General features: G+C 59.1%; 1 protein-coding gene across 1 annotated transcript in view; it reads right to left on the reverse strand.

Annotated features, from left to right (window-relative positions):
- The window catches only part of LOC144955349 (transcription elongation factor SPT6-like), a gene marked incomplete at both ends in the record, with an annotated part of 59345 nt that overhangs the window by 12635 nt on the left and 21849 nt on the right, over nt 1-24861 (reverse strand). The window contains 10 exon segments of the mRNA XM_078885596.1: nt 746-862; nt 1039-1161; nt 3369-3484; nt 5482-5677; nt 6980-7120; nt 8263-8405; nt 12471-12618; nt 13770-13977; nt 19162-19289; nt 23208-23375. Of these exon segments, the coding sequence (XP_078741722.1) occupies nt 746-862; nt 1039-1161; nt 3369-3484; nt 5482-5677; nt 6980-7120; nt 8263-8405; nt 12471-12618; nt 13770-13977; nt 19162-19289; nt 23208-23375 (1488 nt within the window).

Here is a 24861-nt window from a genome sequence, read left to right on the forward strand (position 1 = left end):
TCACCCTGCGCGTGTCACCCCCCCACACTCACCCTGCGCGTGTCACCCCCCGTGCTCTTCCTGTAGTACTTGTGGCTGAGCACTCACTCACACACTCACACACTCACTCACACACTCACTCACACACTCACTCACACACTCACTCACTCACTCACACACTCACACACTCACTCACACACTCACTCACTCACACACTCACTCACACACTCACTCACACACTCACTCACTCACACACTCACTCACACACTCACTCACACACACATACACTCACTCACTCACTCAGTCACTCACACACTCACTCACACACTCACTCACTCACACACTCACTCACACACACATACACTCACTCACTCAGTCACTCACTCACACACTCACACACTCACACACTCACACACTCACTCACACACTCACACACTCACTCACACACTCACTCACACATACATACACTCACTCACTCACTCAGTCACTCACTCACTCAGTCACTCACTCACACACTCACTCAGTCACTCACTCACACACACATACATACACTCACTCAGTCACTCATACACTCACTCAGTCACTCACTCACACACTCACTCACTCACTCAGTCACTCACACACTCACACACTCACTCACACATACATACACTCAGTCACTCACTCACACACTCACTCAGTCACTCACTCACCCCCACCCTCACTCACCCCCACTCACCCCCTCTCACCCACACTCACCCTGCGTGTGTCACCCCCCCACACTCACCCTGCGCGTGTCACCCCCCGTGCTCTTGCGGTAGTACTTGTGGCTGAGCAGGTCGCGAGCGAGCGACGCCATTGGCTGCACGTGGCGCGCGATGATCTCATCCAGGTCCTCAAACTCCTGCGGGGGGCGGGGGTCACAGGGGGGGTCACAGGGGGGGTCACAGGGGGTCAAAGAGGGGTCACAGGGGGGGTCACAGGGGGGTCACAGGGGGTGGTAGTGATAGTAGTGGTAGTAGTGACAGTGGCAGTAGTGATAGTACTAGTGGTATAGTACTAGTGGTATAGTGATGCTACCTCTCCGTTGATCCAGAGCGAGTGGCCCAGGCTGAACGGGTTCTCTTTGCGCTCCTCACGAACATCCAGGTGCTGAGAGACGCCGTCAGCCACCTTCCACGTGACCGTCAGGTGGTCCGTGCCCTGTCACGTGGGGTGAGGGGCACAAGGGTGAGTGGGTGGGTGGGTGGGTGAGTGGGTGGGTGAGTGGGTAGGTGGGTGAGTAGGTGGGTGGGAGGGTGGGTGGGTGAGTGAGTGAGTGGGTGGGTGGGTAGATGAGTGGGTGGGTGAGTGGGTGGGTGGGTGAGAGGGTGGGTGGGTGGGTGGGTGAGTGGGTGAGTGGGTGAGTGAGTGAGTGAGTGGGTGGGTGGGTGAGTGGGTGAGTGGGTAGGTGAGTGAGCGGGTGGGTGGGCGAGTGGGCGAGTGAGTGAGTGAGTGGGTGGATGGGTGGGTGGGTGGGTAGATGAGTGGGTGGGTGAGTGGGTGGGTGGGTGAGTGGGTGGGTGAGTGGGTGAGTGGGTGAGTGAGTGGGTGGGTAGATGAGTGGGTGGGTGAGTGGGTGGGTGGGTGAGTGGGTGGGTGAGTGGGTGAGTGGGTGAGTGAGTGAGTGGGTGGGTAGATGAGTGGGTGGGTGGGTGAGTGGGTGGGTGGGTGAGTGGGTGGGTGAGTGGGTGGGTGGGTGAGTGGGTGGGTGAGTGAGTGAGTGGGTGGGTGGGTGAGTGGGTGGGTGAGTGGGTGGGTGAGTGGGTGGGTCAGTGAGTGGGTGAGTGGGTGGGTGAGTGAGTGGGTGGGTGAGTGGGTGGGTCAGTGAGTGGGTGAGTGGGTGGGTGAGTGAGTGGGTGGGTGGGTGGGTAGGTGGGTGGGTGAGTGAGTGGGTGGGTGAGTGGGTGGGTCAGTGAGTGGGTGAGTGGGTGGGTGAGTGAGTGGGTGGGTGGGTAGGTGGGTGAGTGGGTGGGTGGGTGAGTGGGTGGGTCAGTGAGTGGGTGAATGGGTGGGTGAGTGAGTGGGTGGGTGGGTGAGTGGGTGGGTGAGTGGGTGGGTGAGTGAGTGAGTGAGTGGGTGAGTGAGTGGGTGGGTGGGTGAGTGAGTGGGTGAGCGGGTGGGTGAGTGGGTGAGTGAGTGAGTGAGTGGGTGAATGAGTGAGTGGGTAGGTGGGTGGGTGGGTGAGTGGGTGAATGAGTGAGTGGGTGAGTGAGTGATTGAGTGGGTGGGTGGGTGGGTGAGGGAGTAGGTGAGTGAGTGGGTTGGTGAGTGGGTGAGTGGGTGGGTGAGTGAGTGATTGAGTGAGTGAGTGGGTGAATGAGTGAGTGGGTGAGTGAGTGATTGAGTGGGTGGGTGGGTGAGTGGGTGGATGGGTGGGTGAGTGAGTGGGTGGGTGAGTGGGTGGATGGGTGAGTGGGTGGGTGAGTGGGTGAGCGGGTGGGTGAGTGGGTGGGTGGGTGAGTGGGTGGGTGGGTAGGTGGGTGGGTGGGTGAGTGGGTGGGTGAGTGGGTGGGTAGGTGGGTGGGTGAGTGGGTGGGTGGGTGAGTGGGTGGGTGGGTGTATGAGTGGGTGGGTGAGTGAGTGAGTGGGTGGGTGGGTGAGTGGGTGGGTAGGTGGGTGGGTGGGTGAGTGAGTGAGTGGGTGAGTGGGTGAGTGGGTGAGTGGGTGGGTGGGTGGGTGAGTGAGTGGGTGGGTCAGTGAGTGGGTGGGTGGGTGAGTGAGTGGTGAGCGAGCGAGCGAGTGGTGAGCGAGTGGGTCAGTGAGTGGGGAGCGAGTGAGTGAGTGAGCGAGCGAGTGAGTGAGCGAGCGAGTGAGTGGGTGAGTGAGTGAGTGAGTGGTGAGTGGTGAGTGAGCGAGTGGTTAGCGAGTGAGTGGTGAGCGAGTGAGTGAGCGAGTGGTTGAGTGGGTGAATGAGTGAGTGACTGGTGAGTGAGCGAGTGAGCGAGTGGTTGAGTGGGTGAATGAGTGAGTGAGTGGTGAGTGAGTGAGTGGTCAGTGAGTGGTGAGTGAGTGCAGAGTGAGCGAGTGAGCGAGTGAGTGGTGAGTGAGTGGTGAGTAAGCGAGTGGTGAGCGAGTGGTGAGTGAGTGAGCGAGTGAGTGGTGAGTGAGTGAGTGAGTGGTGAGTGAGTGGTGAGTAAGCGAGTGGTGAGCGAGTGGTGAGTGAGTGAGCGAGTGAGTGGTGAGTGAGTGAGTGAGTGGTGAGTAAGCGAGTGAGCGAGTGGTGAGCGAGTAAGCGAGCGATGAGTGAGTGGAGAGTGAGCGAGTGAGTGGTGAGTGGTGAGTAAGCGAGTGGTGAGCGAGTAAGCGAGTGAGTGGTGAGTGAGTGGTGAGTGAGTGGTGAGTGAGTGAGTGGTGAGTGAGTCGCTCACCTTGCTACTGGGTCGTATGACGGCCTCCCCCTGCTCCAGACTCCCCATCAAGGCCTCGGCCTGCTTGTAGTTGACGTTGTGGAACGACGGGTGCACGATCACTCGCTTCACGTACACTGCACACGCACAACGCAACGTCCCCTCAACGTCCCCTCAACGTCGCAAACCGACGTTCCCCCAACGTCGCGAGCCGACGTTCGCTCAACGTCGCAAACCGACGTTCCCCCAACGTCCCCCCAACGTCCTCTCACTGTGTGTGTGTCACTGTGTGTCTGTGTGTGTGTGTCACTTTGTCACTGTGTGTCACTGTGTGTGTGTGTGTGTCACTGAGTGTGTGTGTCACTGTGTGTGTCACTGTGTGTGTCTCACTGTGTGTGTGTCACTGTGTGTGTCACTGTGTGTGTCACTGTGTGTGTCACTGTGTGTGTCACTGTGTGTGTGTCACTGTGTGTGTCACTGTGTGTGTGTCACTGTGTGTGTGTCACTGTGTGTGTCACTGTGTGTGTGTCACTGTGTGTGTGTCACTGTGTGTGTCACTGTGTGTGTGTCACTGTGTGTGTGTCACTGTGTGTGTCACTGTGTGTGTCACTGTGTGTGTCACTGTGTGTGTGTGTCACTGAGTGTGTGTGTCACTGAGTGTGTGTGTCACTGAGTGTGTGTGTCACTGAGTGTGTGTGTCACTGAGTGTGTGTGTCACTGTGTGTGTGTCACTGTGTGTGTGTCACTGTGTGTGTGTCACTGTGTGTGTGTCACTGTGTGTGTCACTGAGTGTGTGTGTCACTGAGTGTGTGTGTCACTGAGTGTGTGTGTCACTGTGTGTGTCACTGTGTGTGTCACTGTGTGTGTGTCACTGTGTGTGTGTCACTGTGTGTGTGTCACTGTGTGTGTCACTGTGTGTGTGTCACTGTGTGTGTGTCACTGTGTGTGTGTCTGTGTGTGTATGTCACTGTGTGTGTGTCACTGTGTGTGTGTGTCACTGTGTGTGTGTGTGTCACTGTGTGTGTGTCACTGTGTGTGTGTGAGTGTGTCACTGTGTGAGTGTGTGTCACTGTGTGTGTGTGAGTGTGTGAGTGTGTGTCACTGTGTGAGTGTGAGTGTGTCACTGTGTGAGTGTGTCACTGTGTGAGTGTGTGTCACTGTGTGAGTGTGTGCCACTGTGTGTGTGTGAGTCACTGTGTGAGTGTGTGTCACTGTGTGAGTGTGTGTCACTGTGTGTGTGTGTGAGTGTGTGTGTGAGTGTGTCACTGTGTGTGAGTGTGTCACTGTGTGTGTCACTGTGTGTGTCACTGTGTGTGTCAGTGTGTGTGTCACTGTGTGTCACTGAGTGTGTGTGTCACTGTGTGTGTGTCACACTGTGTGTGTGTCTCACTGTGTGTGTGTCACTGTGTGTGTGTCACTGTGTGTGTGTCACTGTGTGTGTGTCACTGTGTGTGTGTCACTGTGTGTCACTGTGTGTGTCACTGTGTGTCACTGTGTGTGTGTCACTGTGTGTGTCACTGTGTGTGTCACTGTGTGTGTGTCACTGTGTGTGTCACTGTGTGTGTGTCTGTGTGTGTGTCACTGTGTGTGTGTGTGTCACTGTGTGTGTGTCACTGTGTGTGTGTCACTGTGTGTGTGTGTCACTGTGTGTGTGTGTGTCACTGTGTGTGTGTGTGTCACTGTGTGTGTGTCACTGTGTGTGTGTCACTGTGTGTGTGTGTCACTGTGTGTGTGTGTGTCACTGTGTGTGTGTGTGTCACTGTGTGTGTGTGTGTCACTGTGTGTGTGTGTGTGAGTGTGTGAGTGTGTCACTGTGTGAGTGTGTGTCACTGTGTGTGTGTGAGTGTGTGAGTGTGTGTCACTGTGTGAGTGTGAGTGTGTCACTGTGTGAGTGTGTCACTGTGTGTGTCACTGTGTGTGTCACTGTGTGAGTGTCACTGTGTGAGTGTGTCACTGTGTGTGTGTGTCACTGTGTGTGTGTGTCACTGTGTGTGTGTGTGACTCTGTGTGAGTGTGTGTCACTGTGTGAGTGTGAGTGTGTCACTGTGTGAGTGCGTGTCACTGTGTGAGTGTGTGTCACTGTGTGTGTGTCACTGTGTGTGTGTCACTGTGTGTGAGTGAGTGAGTGACGTACTTGCACGCTGCGTGAGCTGCCTGGCCTTGTCCTCCGCCTGAGTCACCCTCTCCTCGTGCTCCGTGTCGTAGTAGTCGTCCCGTCGCGGCCGCCACTCGCCCACCGAGTCGGCCAGGTCACTGCTGCGAGTTGTCAGGTCGGCCGTCAGCTTCTCCACGTCCACACGCATCACGCGGCAGTGCACCATCATGCCCACCTGGGGTGGTACACAGTGACACACACACACAGTGACACACACACAGTGACACACACACACAGTGAGACACACACACACAGTGACACACACGCATCACGCGGCAGTGCACCATCATGCCCACCTGGGTAGTGACACACAGAGACACACAGAGACACACAGAGACACACAGTGACACACACACACACAGTGACACAGTGACACACACACACAGTAACACACACACACAGTGACACACAGAGACACACACACACACAGTGACACACACACAGTCAGCTTCTCCACGTCCACACGCATCACGCGGCAGTGCACCATCATGCCCACCTGGGTAGTGACACACAGTGTGTGACACACACAGTGACACACACACACAGTGACACACACAGTGAGACACGCATCACGCGGCAGTGCACCATCATGCCCACCTGGGTAGTGACACAGTGACACACAGTGACACACATACAGTGACACAGTGACACAGTGACACACACACACAGTGACACACAGTGACACACACACAGTGACACACACACACAGTGACACACACACACAGTGACACACACACACAGTGACACACACACACAGTGACACACACACACAGTGACACACACACACAGTGACACACACACACACAGTGACACACACACACACATAGTGACACACACACACACATAGTGACACACACACACACAGTGACACACACACAGTGACACACACACACACAGTGACACACACACACACAGTGACACACACACACACAGTGACACACACACACACAGTGACACACACACACAGTGACACACACACACACAGAGACACACACACAGTGACACACAGAGACACACAGTGACACACAGTGACACACACACACACAGTGACACACAGTGACACACACACACACAGTGACACACACAGTGACACACACACACACAGTGACACACACAGTGACACACACACACACACACAGTGAGACAGTGACACACACACACAGTGACACACAGAGACACAGTGACACACACACACACAGTGAGACAGTGACACACAGTGACACACACACACACAGTGAGACAGTGACACACACACACACAGTGACACACACACACAGTGACACACACACACAGTGACACACACACACACACAGTGAGACAGTGACACACACACCTTGACCCTCTCCTCAGGGTGACGCACGGGGCGGTCGCTGAGGTAGCGCGTGGGTGAGTGAGCAGGTGAGTGAGTGGGTGAGTGAGCAGGTGAGTGAGCGAGTAGGTGAGTGAGTAGGTGAGCGAGTGGGTGAGCAGTCCTCACCTTGACCCTCTCCTCAGGGTGACGCACGGGGCGGTCGCTGAGGTAGCGTGTGGGGATGAACCCCGAGACGCCGTTGTCCAGACGGAGCTTCACGCCGATGGCCTGGCCTGGGCAAGCCCCGCTGTCAAAGTGGTTCCACACCTAGAGGTGGGGCAGAGTGGGTGAGTGGGTGAGTGGGTGAGTGGGTGGGTGAGTGGATGGGTGGATGGGTGAGTGAGTGATGGCCTGGCCTGGGCAAGCCCCGCTGTCAAAGTGGTTCCACACCTAGAGGTGGGGCAGAGTGGGTGAGTGGGTGAGTGGGTGAGTGGGTGGGTGAGTGGATGGGTGGATGGGTGAGTGAGTGATGGCCTGGCCAAGCCCCGCTGTCAAAGTGGTTCCACACCTAGAGGAGGGGCAGAGTGAGTGAGTGGGTGAGTGGGTGAGTGGGTGGGTGAGTGGGTGAGTGGGTGAGTGGGTGGGTGAGTGGGTGGGTGAGTGGATGGGTGGATGGGTGGGTGAGTGGGTGAGTGAGTGAGTGAGTGATGGCCTGGCCTGGGCAGGCACCACTGTCAAAGTGGTTCCACACCTAGAGGTGGGGCAGAGTGAGTGAGTGGGTGAGTGGGTGAGTGGGTGAGTGAGTGGGTGAGTGGGTGAGTGAGTGGGTGGGTGAGTGGATGGGTGGATGGGTGGGTGAGTGGGTGAGTGAGTGAGTGAGTGATGGCCTGGCCTGGGCAGGCACCACTGTCAAAGTGGTTCCACACCTAGAGGTGGGGCAGAGTGAGTGAGTGGGTGAGTGAGTGGGTGAGTGGGTGGGTGAGTGGATGGGTGGATGGGTGGGTGAGTGGGTGAGTGAGTGAGTGAGTGATGGCCTGGCCTGGGCAAGCCCCGCTGTCAAAGTGGTTCCACACCTAGAGGTGGGGCAGAGTGAGTGGGTGGGTGGGTGGGTGAGTGGGTGAGTGGGTGAGTGAGTGGGTGAGTGGGTGAGTGAGTGGATGGGTGGATGGGTGGATGGGTGGGTGAGTGAGTGAGTGATGGCCTGGCCTGGGCAGGCACCACTGTCAAAGTGGTTCCACACCTAGAGAGAGGGTGGTGGTGGTGGGGCAGACGCACTGGCGGTGAGGGAGTGGATTGGTGAACGTAAGGGTGAGCGGGTGAGTGAGTGAGTGAGTGGGTGGGTGGGTGGGTGGTTGAGGGAGTGGGTGGATGAATGGATTGGTGAGTGGGGGGTTGAGTGAGTGGGTGGGTGAGTGAGCTGGTGAGTGAGCGAGCTGGTGAGCGGGTGAGTGAGCGAGCGAGCATTCCACCTCGCTGAGCTCGGGGAAGTCGTCCTGCTGGCAGAAGGGGCACTGCCAGAGGCCCGTGGCGTCGATGCGGATGGCCTGGTCGTTGCTCTCCCCCTGCGGGCGGCGGTGAGCGATGCCCGTCACCACGGCCGTCACCAGCTTGCCTGCACACACACAGACACGGAGACACGGGCAGAGAGACACGGGGTGAGAGAGACACGGGGAGAGAGACACGGGGAGAGAGACACGGGGAGAGAGACACGGCGGTGAGCGATGCCCGTCACCACGGCCGTCACCAGCTTGCCTGCACACACAGACACGGGGAGAGAGACACGGGCAGAGAGACACGGGGAGATGGTGAGAGAGACACGGCGGTGAGCGATGCCCGTCACCACGGCCGTCACCAGCTTGCCTGCACACACACAGACACGGAGACACGGGCAGAGAGACACGGGGAGAGAGAGACACGGGGAGAGAGACACGGGGAGAGAGAGACACGGGGTGAGAGAGACACGGGGAGAGAGAGACACGGGGAGAGAGACACGGGGAGAGAGAGACACGGGGTGAGAGAGACACGGGGAGAGAGACATGGCGGTGAGCGATGCCCGTCACCACGGCCGTCACCAGCTTGCCTGCACACACACAGACACGGAGACACGGGGAGAGAGACACGGGGAGAGAGAGACACGGGGTGAGAGAGACACGGGGAGAGAGACATGGCGGTGAGCTATGCCCGTCACCACGGCCGTCACCAGCTTGCCTGCACACACAGAGACACGGAAACACGGGCAGAGAGACACGGGGTGAGAGAGACACGGGCAGAGAGACACGGGGTGAGAGAGACACGGGGAGAGAGACGCGGCGGTGAGCGATGCCCGTCACCACGGCCGTCACCAGCTTGCCTGCACACACAGAGACACGGAGACACGGGCAGAGAGACACGGGGTGAGAGAGACACGGGGAGAGAGACACGGGGAGAGAGACACGGGGTGAGAGAGACACGGGGTGAGAGAGACACGGGGAGAGAGACACGGGGAGATGGTGAGAGAGACATGGCGGTGAGCGATGCCCGTCACCACGGCCGTCACCAGCTTGCCTGCACACACACAGACACGGAGACACGGGGAGAGAGACACGGGGTGAGAGAGACACGGGGTGAGAGAGACACGGGGAGATGGTGAGAGAGACATGGCGGTGAGCGATGCCCGTCACCACGGCCGTCACCAGCTTGCCTGCACACACACAGACACGGGGAGAGAGACACGGGGTGAGAGAGACACGGGCAGAGAGACACGGGGTGAGAGAGACACGGGGTGAGAGAGACACGGGGAGATGGTGAGAGAGACACGAGGAGAGAGACACGGCGGTGAGCGATGCCCGTCACCACGGCCGTCACCAGCTTGCCTGCACACACACAGACACGGGGAGAGAGACACGGGGTGAGAGAGACACGGGCAGAGAGACACGGGGTGAGAGAGACACGGGGTGAGAGAGACACGGGGAGATGGTGAGAGAGACACGAGGAGAGAGACACGGCGGTGAGCGATGCCCGTCACCACGGCCGTCACCAGCTTGCCTGCACACACACAGACACGGGGAGAGAGACACGGGGTGAGAGAGACACGGGCAGAGAGACACGGGGTGAGAGAGACACGGGGTGAGAGAGACACGGGGAGAGAGAGACACGGGGTGAGAGAGACACGGGGAGAGAGACACGGGGAGATGGTGAGAGAGACACGGGGAGAGAGACACGGGGAGAGAGACACGGGGAGAGAGAGACACGGGGAGAGAGAGACACGGGGTGAGAGAGACATGGGGAGAGAGACACGGGGAGATGGTGAGAGAGACACGGGGAGAGAGACACGGGGAGAGAGACACGGGGAGAGAGAGACAGGGGGAGAGAGAGACACGGGGTGAGAGAGACACGGGGTGAGAGAGACACGAGGAGAGAGAGACACGGGGAGATGGTGAGAGACACGGGGTGAGAGAGAGACACGGGGAGAGAGACACGGGGTGAGAGAGACACGGGGTGATGGTGAGAGACACGGCGGTGAGAGAGACACGGGGTGAGAGAGACACGGGGAGATGGTGAGAGAGACACGGGGTGAGAGAGACACGGGGTGAGAGAGACACGGGGTGAGAGAGAGACACGGGGAGATGGGGGGAGAGACACGGGGAGAGAGACACGGGGTGAGAGAGTGACACGGGGAGAGAGACACGGGGTGAGAGAGACACGGGGTGAGAGAGACACGGGGAGAGAGACACGGGGAGAGAGACACGGAGAGAGAGACACGGAGAGAGAGACACGGGGAGAGAGACACGGGGAGAGAGACACGGAGAGAGAGACACGGGGAGAGAGACACGGGGAGAGAGACACGGGGAGAGAGACACGGGGAGAGAGACACGGGGAGAGAGAGACACGGTGAGAGAGACACGGGGAGAGAGACACGGGGAGAGAGACACGGGGAGAGAGAGAGACACGGGGAGAGAGAGAGACACGGGGAGAGAGACACGGGGAGAGAGACACGGGGAGAGAGACACGGGGAGATGGTGAGATGGGGGGGAGAGACACGGTGAGAGAGACACGGGGGGAGAGAGACACGGGGGGAGAGAGACACGGGGAGAGAGAGACACGGGGAGAGAGACACGGGGGGAGAGAGACACGGGGAGAGAGAGACACGGGGAGAGAGACACGGGGAGATGGGGAGAGAGACACGGGGAGATGGGGAGAGAGACACGGGGAGAAGGGGGGAGAGACAGGGAGAGAGACACTACTTACCCACTCACCCCACTCCACCTCATCCACCCCACTCACCCCACCCCACCCACTCACCCACCCCACTCACCCACTCACTCACTCACCCACCCACTCACTCACCCACCCACTCACCACCCACTCACCCACCTCACCACCCACTCACCACCCACTCACTCACTCACCCACCCACTCACCCAGCCACCAACCCACTCACCACCCACTCACCCACTCACCCACCCACTCACCACCCACCCACCCACTCACCCACTCAGCCACCCACCCACTCACTCACCACCCACTCACCCACCCACTCACCACCCACCCACCCACTCACCCACCCACTCACCCACTCACCCACCCACTCACCCACTCAGCCACCCACCCACTCACTCACCCACCCACCCACTCACTCACCCCCCACTCACCACCCACTCACCAACGTGGAAGGTCTCAGGTGTCTCCTTGGTGAGGAGGTTGAAGGCTTCTCCGGCTGTTGGTGAGCGGTACGGTGAGCGTAGGTCACCCACTCACCCACTCACCTCACCACCCACTCACCCACTCACTCACTCACTCACCCACCCACTCACCGCCCACTCACCCAGCCACCAACCCACTCATCACCCACCCACCCACTCACTCACCACCCACTCACCCACTCACTCACCCAACCACTCACTCATCCACCTACCCACCCACTCACTCACCCACCTCACCACCCACTCACTCACCCACCCACCCACCCACTCACCCACCCACCTCACCACCCACTCACTCACCCACCCACCTCACCACCCACTCACCCACTCACCCACTCACTCACCCACCCACTCACCGCCCACTCACCCAGCCACCAACCCACTCACCACCCACCCACTCACTCACCACCCACTCACCCACTCACTCACTCACCCACCCACTCACTCACCCACCCACCCACCCACTCACTCACACACCCACCTACTCACCCACCCACTCACTCACCCACCCACCTCACCACCCACTCACTCACCCACCCACTCACCACCCACCCACCCACTCACCCACCCACCCACCCACTCACCCACCCACTCACCCACTCACTCACCCACACCACTCACTCACCCACCCACTCACCACCCACCCACTCACTCACCCACCCACCCACTCACTCACCCACCCACCTCACCACCCACTCACCCACCCACTCACCCACTCACCTCACCACCCACCCACTCACTCACCCACCCACCCACTCACTCACCCACCCACCTCACCACCCACTCACTCACCCACCCACTCACCACCCACCCACCCACTCACCCACCCACCCACTCACCCACCCACTCACCCACTCACCCACACCACTCACTCACCCACCCACTCACCACCCACCCACCCACTCACCCACTCACTCACTCACCCACTCACCCACCCACTCACCCACACCACTCACCCACACCACTCACTCACCACCCACTCACCACCCACTCACCAACGTGGAAGGTCTCAGGCGTCTCCTTGGTGAGGAGGTTGAAGGCTTCTCCGGCTGTGGGTGAGCGGTACGGTGAGCGTAGGTCCCGGTAGCGACAGTGCAGCTCCGTGCGGATGTCATACAGTGTGATGCCCTTGTTGCCGTAGCCCTGCAGAGTGGGGGGCACAGTGGGGGGCACGGTGAGAGAGTGGGAGGCAGAGTGGGGGGCACGGTGAGAGAGTGGGGGGCAGTGGAGAGAGAGTGGGGGGCACGGTGAGAGTGGTGGCTGTCGTACAGCGTGATGCCCTTGTTGCCGTAGCCCTGCAGAGTGGGGGGCACAGTGGGGGGCACGGTGGGAGAGTGGGAGGCAAAGTGGGGGGCACGGAGAGAGTGGGGGCCACAGTGGGGGGCACGGTGAGAGTGGGGGGCACGGTAGAGAGTGGGGGGCAGTGGAGAGAGTGGGGAGAGAGTGGACTGTGTAGGGAGTGGACTGTGTAGAAGGTGGACTGTATAGAGGGTGGACTACACAAAAAGCCGACTACACAGAAGGCTGACTACACAGAAGGCCGACTACACAGAAGGCTGATTACACAGAAGGCCGACTACACAGAAGGCTGACTACACAGAAGGCCGACTACACAGAAGGCCGACTACACAGAAGGCCGACTACACAGAAGGCCGACTACACAGAAGGCCGACTACACAGAAGGCCGACTACACAGAAGGCCGACTACACAGAAGGCCGACTACACAGAAGGCCGACTACACAGAAGGCCGACTACACAGAAGGCCGACTACACAGAAGGCCGACTACACAGAAGGCCGACTACACAGAAGGCCGACTACACAGAAGGCCGACTACACAGAAGGCTGACTACACAGAAGGCCGACTACACAGAAGGTGGACTACCGCGTACTTGCCGGTCCAGCTCCTCGGCGAAGGCGTTGAGGTCCTTGAGGACTATATAGAAGGTGGTAGTGATGATGGTGGTAGTGATGATGGTGGTGGTGACGATGATGATGGTGGTGGTGGTGGTGGTGACGATGATGGTGGTGGTGGTGGTGGTGACGATGATGGTGGTGGTGGTGGTGACGATGATGGTGGTGGTGGTGGTGACGATGATGATGGTGGTGGTGATGATGATGATGGTGGTGATGACAATGATGATGATGATGGTGGTGACGATGATGATGGTGGTGATGATGACGATGATGACGATGACGATGATGACGATGACGATGATGATGATGGTGACGATGATGATGGTGGCGATGATGATGATGGTGGTGGACTACTACAGAAGGTGGACTACCGCGTACCTGCCGGTCGAGCTCTTCTGCGAAGGCGTCGAGGTCGAGGTCCTTGAGCCTCTCGGGGTTCTCCAGGATCTCGACGAGTGCCTCCGCCGGGTTGGCGCCCTCGGCCGACTCGTCATACTCCAGCGCGTCCACCGCCATCTTGCGCGCCCACTCGTACGTCTCGGGGTGGATGCGGGAGCCGTCAAGCACCTCCACGTACGCGTCCGTGCTGGGGGCGAGGAGGGGTAGTCCACCATCGTCATCGTCGTCATCATCACCACCGTCATCGTCGTCATCATCACCACCATCATCATCATCACCACCATCATCACCATCTCCACCATCGTCATCGTCGTCATCATCGTCATCATCATCACCACCATCATCATCACCACCATCACCATGACCACTACCACCGTCACCACCACCATCACCACCTCCACCACCACCACCATCACCACCTCCACCACCACCACCATCACCACCGTCATCATCATCGTCGTCGTCATCATCGTCGTCATCATCACCACCATCATCATCATCATCAACATCATCGTCATCGTCGTCATCATCACCACCATCACCACCATCATCATCACCACCACCACCATCATCACCATCACCACCATCATCATCACCGCCACCATCATCACCATCTCCACCATCGTCATCGTCGTCATCATCGTCATCATCGTCATCATCATCGTCGTCATCACCACCATCATCATCATCATCGTCATCACCTCCACCACCACCACCATCATCATCATCATCGTCATCACCTCCACCACCACCACCATCATCATCATCATCATCGTCATCACCTCCACCACCACCACCATCATCATCATCATCGTCATCACCTCCACCACCACCACCATCATCATCATCGTCATCACCTCCACCACCACCATCATCATCATCGTCGTCACCATCGTCACCATCACCACCATCGTCATCATCGTCGTCGTCATCATCATCATCATCATCACCACCATCACCATGACCACTACCACCGTCACCACCACCATCACCACCTCCACCACCACCACCATCACCACCTCCACCACCACCACCATCACCACCGTCGTCATCATCGTCGTCATCATCGTCGTCATCGTCGTCATCGTCGTCATCGTCGTCACCATCATCATCATCATCGTCATCATCGTCGTCATCATCATCAACGTCATCATCAACGTCATCATCATCGTCATCATCATCATCGTCACCATCATCATCATCATCACCACCATCATCATCATCACCGTCATCACCACCACCATCACTACCACCACAGAGTCAGAGTTGTAGAGACACGGTCAACTCCATCACCGTCGCCGCAAATTATATGAACCCCGTGTCTCTCTCCCCGTGTCTCTCTCCCCGTGTCTCTCTCCCCGTGTCTCCCTGTCTCCGTGTCTCACTCTCCCCGTGTCTCTCTCTCTCCCCGTGTCTCTCTCTCCCCTCTCCCCGTGTCTCTGTGTCTCTCTCTCCCCGTGTCTCTCTCCCCGTGTCTCTCTCCCCGTGTCTCTCTCCCCGTGTCTCTCTCCCCGTGTCTCCGTGTCTCTCCCCGTGTCTCTCTTTCCCCGTGTCTCACCGTGTCTCTCTCCCCGTGTCTCTCTCCCCGTGTCTCCCCGTGTCTCTCCCCGTGTCTCTCTCTCCCCGTGTCTCACCGTGTCTCTCTCCCCGTGTCTCTCTCCCCGTGTCTCCGTGTCTCTCCCCGTGTCTCTCTCCCCGTGTCTCCGTGTCTCTCCCCGTGTCTCTCTCTCCCCGTGTCTCACCGTGTCTCTCTCCCCGTCTCTCTCCCCGTGTCTCCGTGTCTCTCCCCGTGTCTCTCTCTCCCCGTGTCTCACCGTGTCTCTCTCTCCCCGTGTCTCTCTCTCCCCGTGTCTCACCGTGTCTCTCTCCCCGTGTCTCTCTCCCCGTGTCTCACCGTGTCTCTCTCCCCGTGTCTCTCTCCCCGTGTCTGCGTGTCTCCGTGTCTCTCTCTCCCCGTGTCTCTCTCCCCGTGTCTCACCGTGTCTCTCTCTCCCCGTGTCTCTCTCCCCGTGTCTCTCTCTCCCCGTGTCTCTCTCCCCGTGTCTCTCTCCCTGTGTCTCTCTCCCCGTGTCTCTCCCCCCGTGTCTCTCTCCCCCCGTGTCTCTCTCTCCCCGTGTCTCCGTGTCTCTCCTCGTGTCTCTCTCTCCCCGTGTCTCACCGTGTCTCTCTCTCCCCGTGTCTCTCTCCCCGTGTCTCTCTCCTCGTGTCTCCGTGTCTCTCCCCGTGTCTCTCTCCCCGTGTCTCTCTCCTCGTGTCTCCGTGTCTCTCCCCGTGTCTCTCTCCCCGTGTCTCCGTGTCTCTCTCCCCGTGTCTCTCCCCATGTCCCCGTGTCTCCCCGTGTCTCTGTCTCTCTCTCCCCGTGTCTCCGTGTCTCTCCCCGTGTCTCTCTCTCCCCGTGTCCCCGTGTCTCTCCCCGTGTCCCCGTGTCTCTCCCCGTGTCTCTCTGTCTCTCTCTCCCAGTGTCTCTCTCCCCATGTCTCTGTGTCTCTCTCTCTCCCCGTGTCTCTCGCCTTGTCTCCGTGTCTCTCTCCCCATGTCTCTGTCTCTCTCTCTCCACGTGTCTCTCTCCCCCCGTGTCTCTCTCCTCGTGTCTCCGTGTCTCTCCCCGTGTCTCTCTCCCCGTGTCTCTCTCCCCGTGTCTCTCTCCCCGTGTCCCCGTGTCTCCGTGTCCCCGTGTCCCCGTGTCTCCGTGTCCCCGTGTCCCCGTGTGTCCGTGTGTACCTGTCCCCCAGAGCGGAGGTGTCGATCTTGATGAAGCCGGCACAGTTGATGAACACCTTGGGGCCCATGTGACACAGTGTCTCTCCCCGTGTCTCTCTCTCCCCTTGTCTCTGTGTCTCTCTCTCTCCGTGTCTCTCTCCCCGTGTCTCTCCCCGTGTCCCCGTGTCTCTCTACCCGTGTCTCCGTGTGTACCTGTCCCCCAGAGCGGAGGTGTCGATCTTGATGAAGCCGGCACAGTTGATGAACACCTTGGGGCCCATGTGACACAGTGTCTCTCCCCGTGTCTCTCTCTCCCCTTGTCTCCGTGTCTCTCTCCCCGTGTCTCTCCCCGTGTCCCCGTGTCTCTCTACCCGTGTCTCCGTGTGTACCTGTCCCCCAGAGCGGAGGTGTCGATCTTGATGAAGCCGGCACAGTTGATGAACACCTTGGGGCCCATGTGACACAGTGTCTCTCCCCGTGTCTCTCTCTCCCCTTGTCTCTGTGTCTCTCTCTCTCCGTGTCTCTCTCCCCGTGTCTCTCCCCGTGTCCCCGTGTCTCCGTGTGTACCTGTCCCCCAGAGCGGAGGTGTCGATCTTGATGAAGCCGGCACAGTTGATGAACACCTTGGGGCCCATGTGACACAGTGTCTCTCCCCGTGTCTCTCTCTCCCCTTGTCTCTGTGTCTCTCTCTCTCCGTGTCTCTCTCCCCGTGTCTCTCCCCGTGTCCCCGTGTCTCCGTGTGTACCTGTCCCCCAGAGCGGAGGTGTCGATCTTGATGAAGCCGGCACAGTTGATGAACACCTTGGGGCCCATGTGACACAGTGTCTCTCCCCGTGTCTCTCTCTCCCCTTGTCTCTGTGTCTCTCTCTCTCCGTGTCTCTCTCCCCGTGTCTCTCCCCGTGTCCCCGTGTCTCTCTACCCGTGTGTCCGTGTGTACCTGTCCCCCAGAGCGGAGGTGTCGATCTTGATGAAGCCGGCACAGTTGATGAACACCTTGGGGCCCATGTGACACAGTGTCTCTCCCCGTGTCTCTCTCTCCCCTTGTCTCTGTGTCTCTCTCTCTCCGTGTCTCTCTCCCCGTGTCTCTCCCCGTGTCCCCGTGTCTCTCTACCCGTGTCTCCGTGTGTACCTGTCCCCCAGAGCGGAGGTGTCGATCTTGATGAAGCCGGCACAGTTGATGAACACCTTGGGGCCCATGTGACACAGCGTCTCTCCCCGTGTCTCTCTCCCCTTGTCTCTGTGTCTCTCTCTCTCCGTGTCTCTCTCCCCGTGTCTCTCCCCGTGTCCCCGTGTCCCCGTGTCTCCGTGTCTCTCCCCGTGTCCCCGTGTCTCTCTACCCGTGTGTCCGTGTGTACCTGTCCCCCAGAGCGGAGGTGTCGATCTTGATGAAGCCGGCACAGTTGATGAACACCTTGGGGCCCATGTGACACAGCGTCTCTCCCCGTGTCTCTCTCTCCCCTTGTCTCTGTGTCTCTCTCTCTCCGTGTCTCTCTCCCCGTGTCTCTCCCCGTGTCCCCGTGTCCCCGTGTCTCCGTGTCTCTCCCCGTGTCCCCGTGTCTCTCTACCCGTGTGTCCGTGTGTACCTGTCCCCCAGAGCGGAGGTGTCGATCTTGATGAAGCCGGCACAGTTGATGAACACCTTGGGGCCCATGTGACACAGCGTCTCTCCCCGTGTCTCTCTCTCCCCTTGTCTCTGTGTCTCTCTCTCTCCGTGTCTCTCTCCCCGTGTCTCTCCCCGTGTCCCCGTGTCCCCGTGTCTCCGTGTCTCTCCCCGTGTCCCCGTGTCTCTCTACCCGTGTCTCCGTGTGTACCTGTCCCCCAGAGCGGAGGTGTCGATCTTGATGAAGCCGGCACAGTTGATGAACACCTTGGGGCCCATGTGACACAGTGTCTCTCCCCGTGTCTCTCTCTCCCCTTGTCTCTGTGTCTCTCTCTCTCCGTGTCTCTCTCCCCGTGTCTCTCCCCGTGTCCCCGTGTCCCCGTGTCTCCGTGTCTCTCCCCGTGTCCCCGTGTCTCTCCCCGTGTCCCCGTGTCCCCGTGTCTCCGTGTCTCTCCCCGTGTCCCCGTGTCTCTCTACCCGTGTCTCCGTGTGTACCTGTCCCCCAGAGCGGAGGTGTCGATCTTGATGAAGCCGGCACAGTTGATGAACACCTTGGGGCCCATGTGACACAGTGTCTCTCCCCGTGTCTCTCTCTCCCCTTGTCTCTGTGTCTCTCTCTCTCCGTGTCTCTCTCCCCGTGTCTCTCCCCGTGTCCCCGTGTCTCTCTACCCGTGTGTCCGTGTGTACCTGTCCCCCAGAGCGGAGGTGTCGATCTTGATGAAGCCGGCACAGTTGATGAACACCTTGGGGCCCATGTGACACAGTGTCTCTCCCCGTGTCTCTCTCTCCCCTTGTCTCTGTGTCTCTCTCTCTCCGTGTCTCTCTCCCCGTGTCTCTCCCCGTGTCCCCGTGTCTCTCTACCCGTGTCTCCGTGTGTACCTGTCCCCCAGAGCGGAGGTGTCGATCTTGATGAAGCCGGCACAGTTGATGAACACCTTGGGGCCCATGTGACACAGTGTCTCTCCCCGTGTCTCTCTCTCCCCTTGTCTCTGTGTCTCTCTCTCTCCGTGTCTCTCTCCCCGTGTCTCTCCCCGTGTCCCCGTGTCTCTCTACCCGTGTCTCCGTGTGTACCTGTCCCCCAGAGCGGAGGTGTCGATCTTGATGAAGCCGGCACAGTTGATGAACACCTTGGGGCCCATGTGACACAGCGTCACCAGCTGCGTGCGGTTCTCCAGGCGAGCGTTGTGCTGCTTCAAAACCTGCGGCACATCAACACCAACATCATCACCAACATCACCATCATCATTCACTACCATCACTAACATCACCAACATCATTCACCATTCACTAACATCACCACCACTACCACCACCACTACCATCACCATCACCACCATCACTAACATCACCATCACTAACACCACCATCATCACCAACATCATTCACCATTCACTACCATCACTAACATCACCACCATCACCACTAACATCATCACCATCACTAACATCACCACCATCACCACTACCATCACCACCATCACTAACATCACCACCATCACCACTACCATCACCACCATCACCAACATCACCACCATCATCATCACCATCACTAACATCACCACCACCACCACCAACACCATCATCACCACCATCATCACTAACATCACCACCATCATCATTCACCATTCACTACCATCACCATCACTAACATCATCACCATCATCACCATCACTAACATCATCACCATCATCACCATCACTAACATCACCATCACATCACCACCACCAGCGTCACACAAACAACACCATCATCACTAACAGGCCATGGGTTGACTGCTGTGCCAGGCTAGGTGCATGAGGAGGTCACGTGACAGACCCTGCAGGTGCCATGGGTTGACTGCTGTGCCAGGCTAGGTGCATGAGGAGGTCACGTGACAGACCCTGCAGGTGCCATGGGTTGACTGCTGTGCCAGGCTAGGTGCATGAGGAGGTCACGTGACAGACCCTGCAGGTGCCATGGGTTGACTGCTGTGCCAGGCTAGGTGCATGAGGAGGTCACGTGACAGACCCTGCAGGTGCCATGGGTTGACTGCTGTGCCAGGCTAGGTGCATGAGGAGGTCACGGGACAGACCCAGCAGGTGCCATGGGTTGTACTGCTGTGCCAGGCTAGGTGCATGAGGAGGTCACGGGACAGACCCTGCAGGTGCCATGGGTTGACTGCTGTGCCAGGCTAGGTGCATGAGGAGGTCACGGGACAGACCCTGCAGGTGCCATGGGTTGACTGCTGTGCCAGGCTAGGTGCATGAGGAGGTCACGGGACAGACCCAGCAGGTGCCATGGGTTGTACTGCTGTGCCAGGCTAGGTGCATGAGGAGGTCACGGGACAGACCCTGCAGGTGCCATGGGTTGACTGCTGTGCCAGGCTAGGTGCATGAGGAGGTCACGGGACAGACCCAGCAGGTGCCATGGGTTGTACTGCTGTGCCAGGCTAGGTGCATGAGGAGGAGGTCATGGGGCAGACCCAGCAGGTGCCATGGGTTGTACTGCTGTGCCAGGCTAGGTGCATGAGGAGGAGGTCACGGGACAGACCCTGCAGGTGAGTGAGCTGGTGAGCTGGTGAGTGAGTTGGTGAGCTGGTGAGTGAGTTGGTGAGCGAGCTGGTGAGTGAGTTGGTGAACGAGTTGGTGAGTTGGTGAGCTGGTGAGTGAGCTGGTGAGTGAGCTGGTGAGTGAGTTGGTGAGCGAGCTGGTGAGTGAGTTGGTGAACGAGTTGGTGAGTTGGTGAGCTGGTGAGTGAGTTGGTGAGCTGGTGAGCGAGTTGGTGAGCGAGCTGGTGAGTGAGTTGGTGAACGAGTTGGTGAGTTGGTGAGCTGGTGAGTGAGCTGGTGAGTGAGCTGGTGAGTGAGTTGGTGAGCGAGCTGGTGAGTGAGTTGGTGAACGAGTTGGTGAGTTGGTGAGCTGGTGAGTGAGTTGGTGAGCGAGCTGGTGAGTGAGTTGGTGAACGAGTTGGTGAGTTGGTGAGTGAGCTGGTGAGTGAGCTGGTGAGTGAGTGAGCTGGTGAGTGAGTTGGTGAGCGAGCTGGTGAGTGAGTTGGTGAACGAGTTGGTGAGTTGGTGAGCTGGTGAGTGAGCTGGTGAGTGAGCTGGTGAGTGAGTGAGCTGGTGAGTGAGTTGGTGAGCGAGCTGGTGAGTGAGTTGGTGAACGAGTTGGTGAGTTGGTGAGCTGGTGAGTGAGCTGGTGAGTGAGCTGGTGAGTGAGTTGGTGAGCGAGCTGGTGAGTGAGTTGGTGAACGAGTTGGTGAGTTGGTGAGCTGGTGAGTGAGTTGGTGAGCGAGCTGGTGAGTGAGTTGGTGAACGAGTTGGTGAGTTGGTGAGCTGGTGAGTGAGCTGGTGAGTGAGCTGGTGAGTGAGTGAGCTGGTGAGCGAGTTGGTGAGCTGGTGAGTGAGCTGGTGAGCGAGATGGTGAGCGAGTTGGTGAACGAGTTGGTGAGTTGGTGAGCTGGTGAGTGAGCTGGTGAGCGAGATGGTGAGTGAGTTGGTGAACGAGTTGGTGAGTTGGTGAGCTGGTGAGTGAGCTGGTGAGTGAGCTGGTGAGTGAGTTGGTGAGCGAGCTGGTGAGTGAGTTGGTGAACGAGTTGGTGAGTTGGTGAGCTGGTGAGTGAGTTGGTGAGCGAGCTGGTGAGTGAGTTGGTGAACGAGTTGGTGAGCTGGTGAGTGAGCTGGTGAGTGAGCTGGTGAGTGAGCTGGTGAGTGAGTGAGCTGGTGAGCGAGTTGGTGAGCTGGTGAGTGAGTTGGTGAGCGAGCTGGTGAGTGAGTTGGTGAACGAGCTGGTGAGTGAGTTGGTGAACGAGTTGGTGAGTTGGTGAGCTGGTGAGTGAGCTGGTGAGTGAGCTGGTGAGTGAGTTGGTGAGCGAGCTGGTGAGTGAGTTGGTGAACGAGTTGGTGAGTTGGTGAGCTGGTGAGTGAGTTGGTGAGCTGGTGAGCGAGTTGGTGAGCGAGCTGGTGAGTGAGTTGGTGAACGAGTTGGTGAGTTGGTGAGCTGGTGAGTGAGCTGGTGAGTGAGCTGGTGAGTGAGTTGGTGAGCAAGCTGGTGAGTGAGTTGGTGAACGAGTTGGTGAGTTGGTGAGCTGGTGAGTGAGCTGGTGAGTGAGCTGGTGAGTGAGTTGGTGAGCGAGCTGGTGAGTGAGTTGGTGAACGAGTTGGTGAGTTGGTGAGCTGGTGAGTGAGCTGGTGAGCGAGCTGGTGAGTGAGTTGGTGAACGAGTTGGTGAGTTGGTGAGCAAGCTGGTGAGTGAGCTGGTGAGTGAGTTGGTGAGCGAGCTGGTGAGTGAGTTGGTGAACGAGTTGGTGAGTTGGTGAGCTGGTGAGTGAGTTGGTGAGCGAGCTGGTGAGCGAGTTGGTGAGCTGGTGAGTGAGTTGGTGAGCGAGTTGGTGAACGAGTTGGTGAGTTGGTGAGCTGGTGAGTGAGCTGGTGAGTGAGTGAGCTGGTGAGCGAGTTGGTGAGCTGGTGAGTGAGTTGGTGAGCGAGCTGGTGAGTGAGTTGGGGAACGAGTTGGTGAGTTGGTGAGCTGGTGAGTGAGCTGGTGAGCTGGTGAATGAGTGAGCTGGTGAGCGAGTTGGTGAGCTGGTGAGTGAGTTGGTGAGCGAGCTGGTGAGTGAGTTGGTGAACGAGTTGGTGAGTTGGTGAGCTGGTGAGTGAGCTGGTGAGCGAGCTGGTGAGTGAGTGAGCTGGTGAGCGAGTTGGTGAGCTGGTGAGCTGGTGAGCGAGCTAGTGAGTTGGTGAGTGAGTTGGTGAGTGAGCTGGTGAGTTGGTGAGCGAGCTGGTGAGTTGGTGAGTGAGCTGGTGAGTAAGTTGGTGAGCTGGTGAGCGAGCTGGTGAGCTGGTGAGTGAGCTGGTGAGCTGGTGAGCGAGCTGGTGAGCTGGTGAGTGAGTTGGTGAGTGAGCTGGTGAGTGTGTTGGTGAGTTGGTGAGCTGGTGAGTGAGTTGGTGAGCGAGTTGGTGAGCGAGCTGGTGAGTGAGCTGGTGAGTGAGCTGGTGAGCTGGTGAGCGAGCTGGTGAGCTGGTGAGCTGGTGAGTGAGCTGGTGAGTTGGTGAGTGAGCTGGTGAGCGAGCTGGTGAGTGAGCTGGTGAGCTGGTGAGCGAGTTGGTGAGTAATCTGGTGAGTGAGTTGGTGAGCGTGACCTTGAGCAGGTGTGAGGCCTTGCGAGGTCCCAGGCCGCACACGAAGCCTAATGGCGGCTGGGCGTGGGGCTGCGCCAGCGCACGGTTCACGTCAACGCCGGCCTCGTTCACGCGGTTGATGAACGCCTCCTGCAGCCACGACACCAGCTCCTCCTTGTCTACGTGCTCCTGTGAGACACACGGTGAGACACGGTGAGACACGGTGAGACACGGTGAGACACGGTGAGACACACAGAGACACACAGAGACACACAGAGACACACAGAGACACGCGGTTGATGAACGCCTCCTGCAGCCACGACACCAGCTCCTCCTTGTCTACGTGCTCCGGTGAGAGACAGAGAGACACACAGAGACACACAGAGATAGTGAGACACACAGAGACACGCAGAGACACAAGGAGATACGCAGAGACACGGTGAGACAGAGACAGGGACATGTCTCTCTCCCCGTGTCTCTCTCTGTCTCCCCGTGTCTCCCCGTGTCTCCCCCCGTGTCTCTCCCCGTGTCTCTCCCCGTGTCTCTCCCCGTGTCTCTCCCCGTGTCTCTCCCCGTGTGTCTCCCCGTGTCTCCCCCCGTGTCTCTCCCCGTGTCTCTCCCCGTGTCTCTCCCCGTGTGTCTCCCCGTGTCTCCCCCCGTGTCTCTCCCCGTGTCTCTCCCCGTGTCTCTCCCCGTGTGTCTCCCCGTGTCTCCCCCCGTGTCTCCCCCCGTGTGTCTCCCCGTGTCTCTCCCCGTGTCTCTCCCCGTGTCTCTCCCCGTGTCTCTCCCCGTGTCTCTCCCCGTGTCTCTCCCCGTGTCTCTCCCCGTGTCTCCCCCCGTGTCTCCCCCCGTGTCTCCCCCCGTGTCTCCCCCCGTGTCTCTCCCCGTGTCTCTCCCCGTGTCTCTCCCCGTGTCTCTCCCCGTGTCTCTCCCCGTGTCTCCCCGTGTCTCTCCCCGTGTCTCTCCCCGTGTGTCTCCCCGTGTCTCCCCCCGTGTCTCTCCCCGTGTGTCTCCCCGTGTCTCTCCCCGTGTCTCTCCCCGTGTCTCTCCCCGTGTCTCTCCCCGTGTCTCTCCCCGTGTCTCCCCCCGTGTCTCCCCCCGTGTCTCCCCCCGTGTCTCCCCCCGTGTCTCCCCCCGTGTCTCCCCCCGTGTCTCTCCGTGTCTCCCCCCGTGTATCTCCCCGTGTGTCTCCCCGTGTCTCCCCCCGTGTCTCCCCCCGTGTCTCTCCCCGTGTCTCTCCCCGTGTCTCCCCCCGTGTCTCCCCGTGTCTCTCCCCGTGTCTCTCCCCGTGTCTCCCCGTGTCTCTCCCCGTGTCTCTCTCCCCCCGTGTCTCCCCCCGTGTCTCTCCCCGTGTCTCTCTCCCCCCGTGTCTCCCCCCGTGTCTCCCCCCGTGTCTCCCCGTGTCTCTCCCCGTGTCTCTCCCCGTGTCTCTCCCCGTGTCTCCCCCCGTGTCTCTCCCCGTGTCTCCCCGTGTCTCCCCCCGTGTCTCTCCCCGTGTCTTCCCCCGTGTCTCTCCCCGTATCTCTCCCCGTGTCTCTCTCCCCCCGTGTCTCCCCCCGTGTCTCTCCCCGTGTCTCTCTCCCCCCGTGTCTCCCCGTGTCTCTCCCCGTGTCTCCCCGTGTCTCCCCCCGTGTCTCTCCCCGTGTCTCTCCCCGTGTCTCTCCCCGTGTCTCTC

This window comes from Lampetra fluviatilis, unplaced genomic scaffold, assembly GCF_964198595.1.
Source record: "Lampetra fluviatilis unplaced genomic scaffold, kcLamFluv1.1 SCAFFOLD_651, whole genome shotgun sequence".
NCBI classification, from domain to species: domain Eukaryota; kingdom Metazoa; phylum Chordata; class Hyperoartia; order Petromyzontiformes; family Petromyzontidae; genus Lampetra; species Lampetra fluviatilis.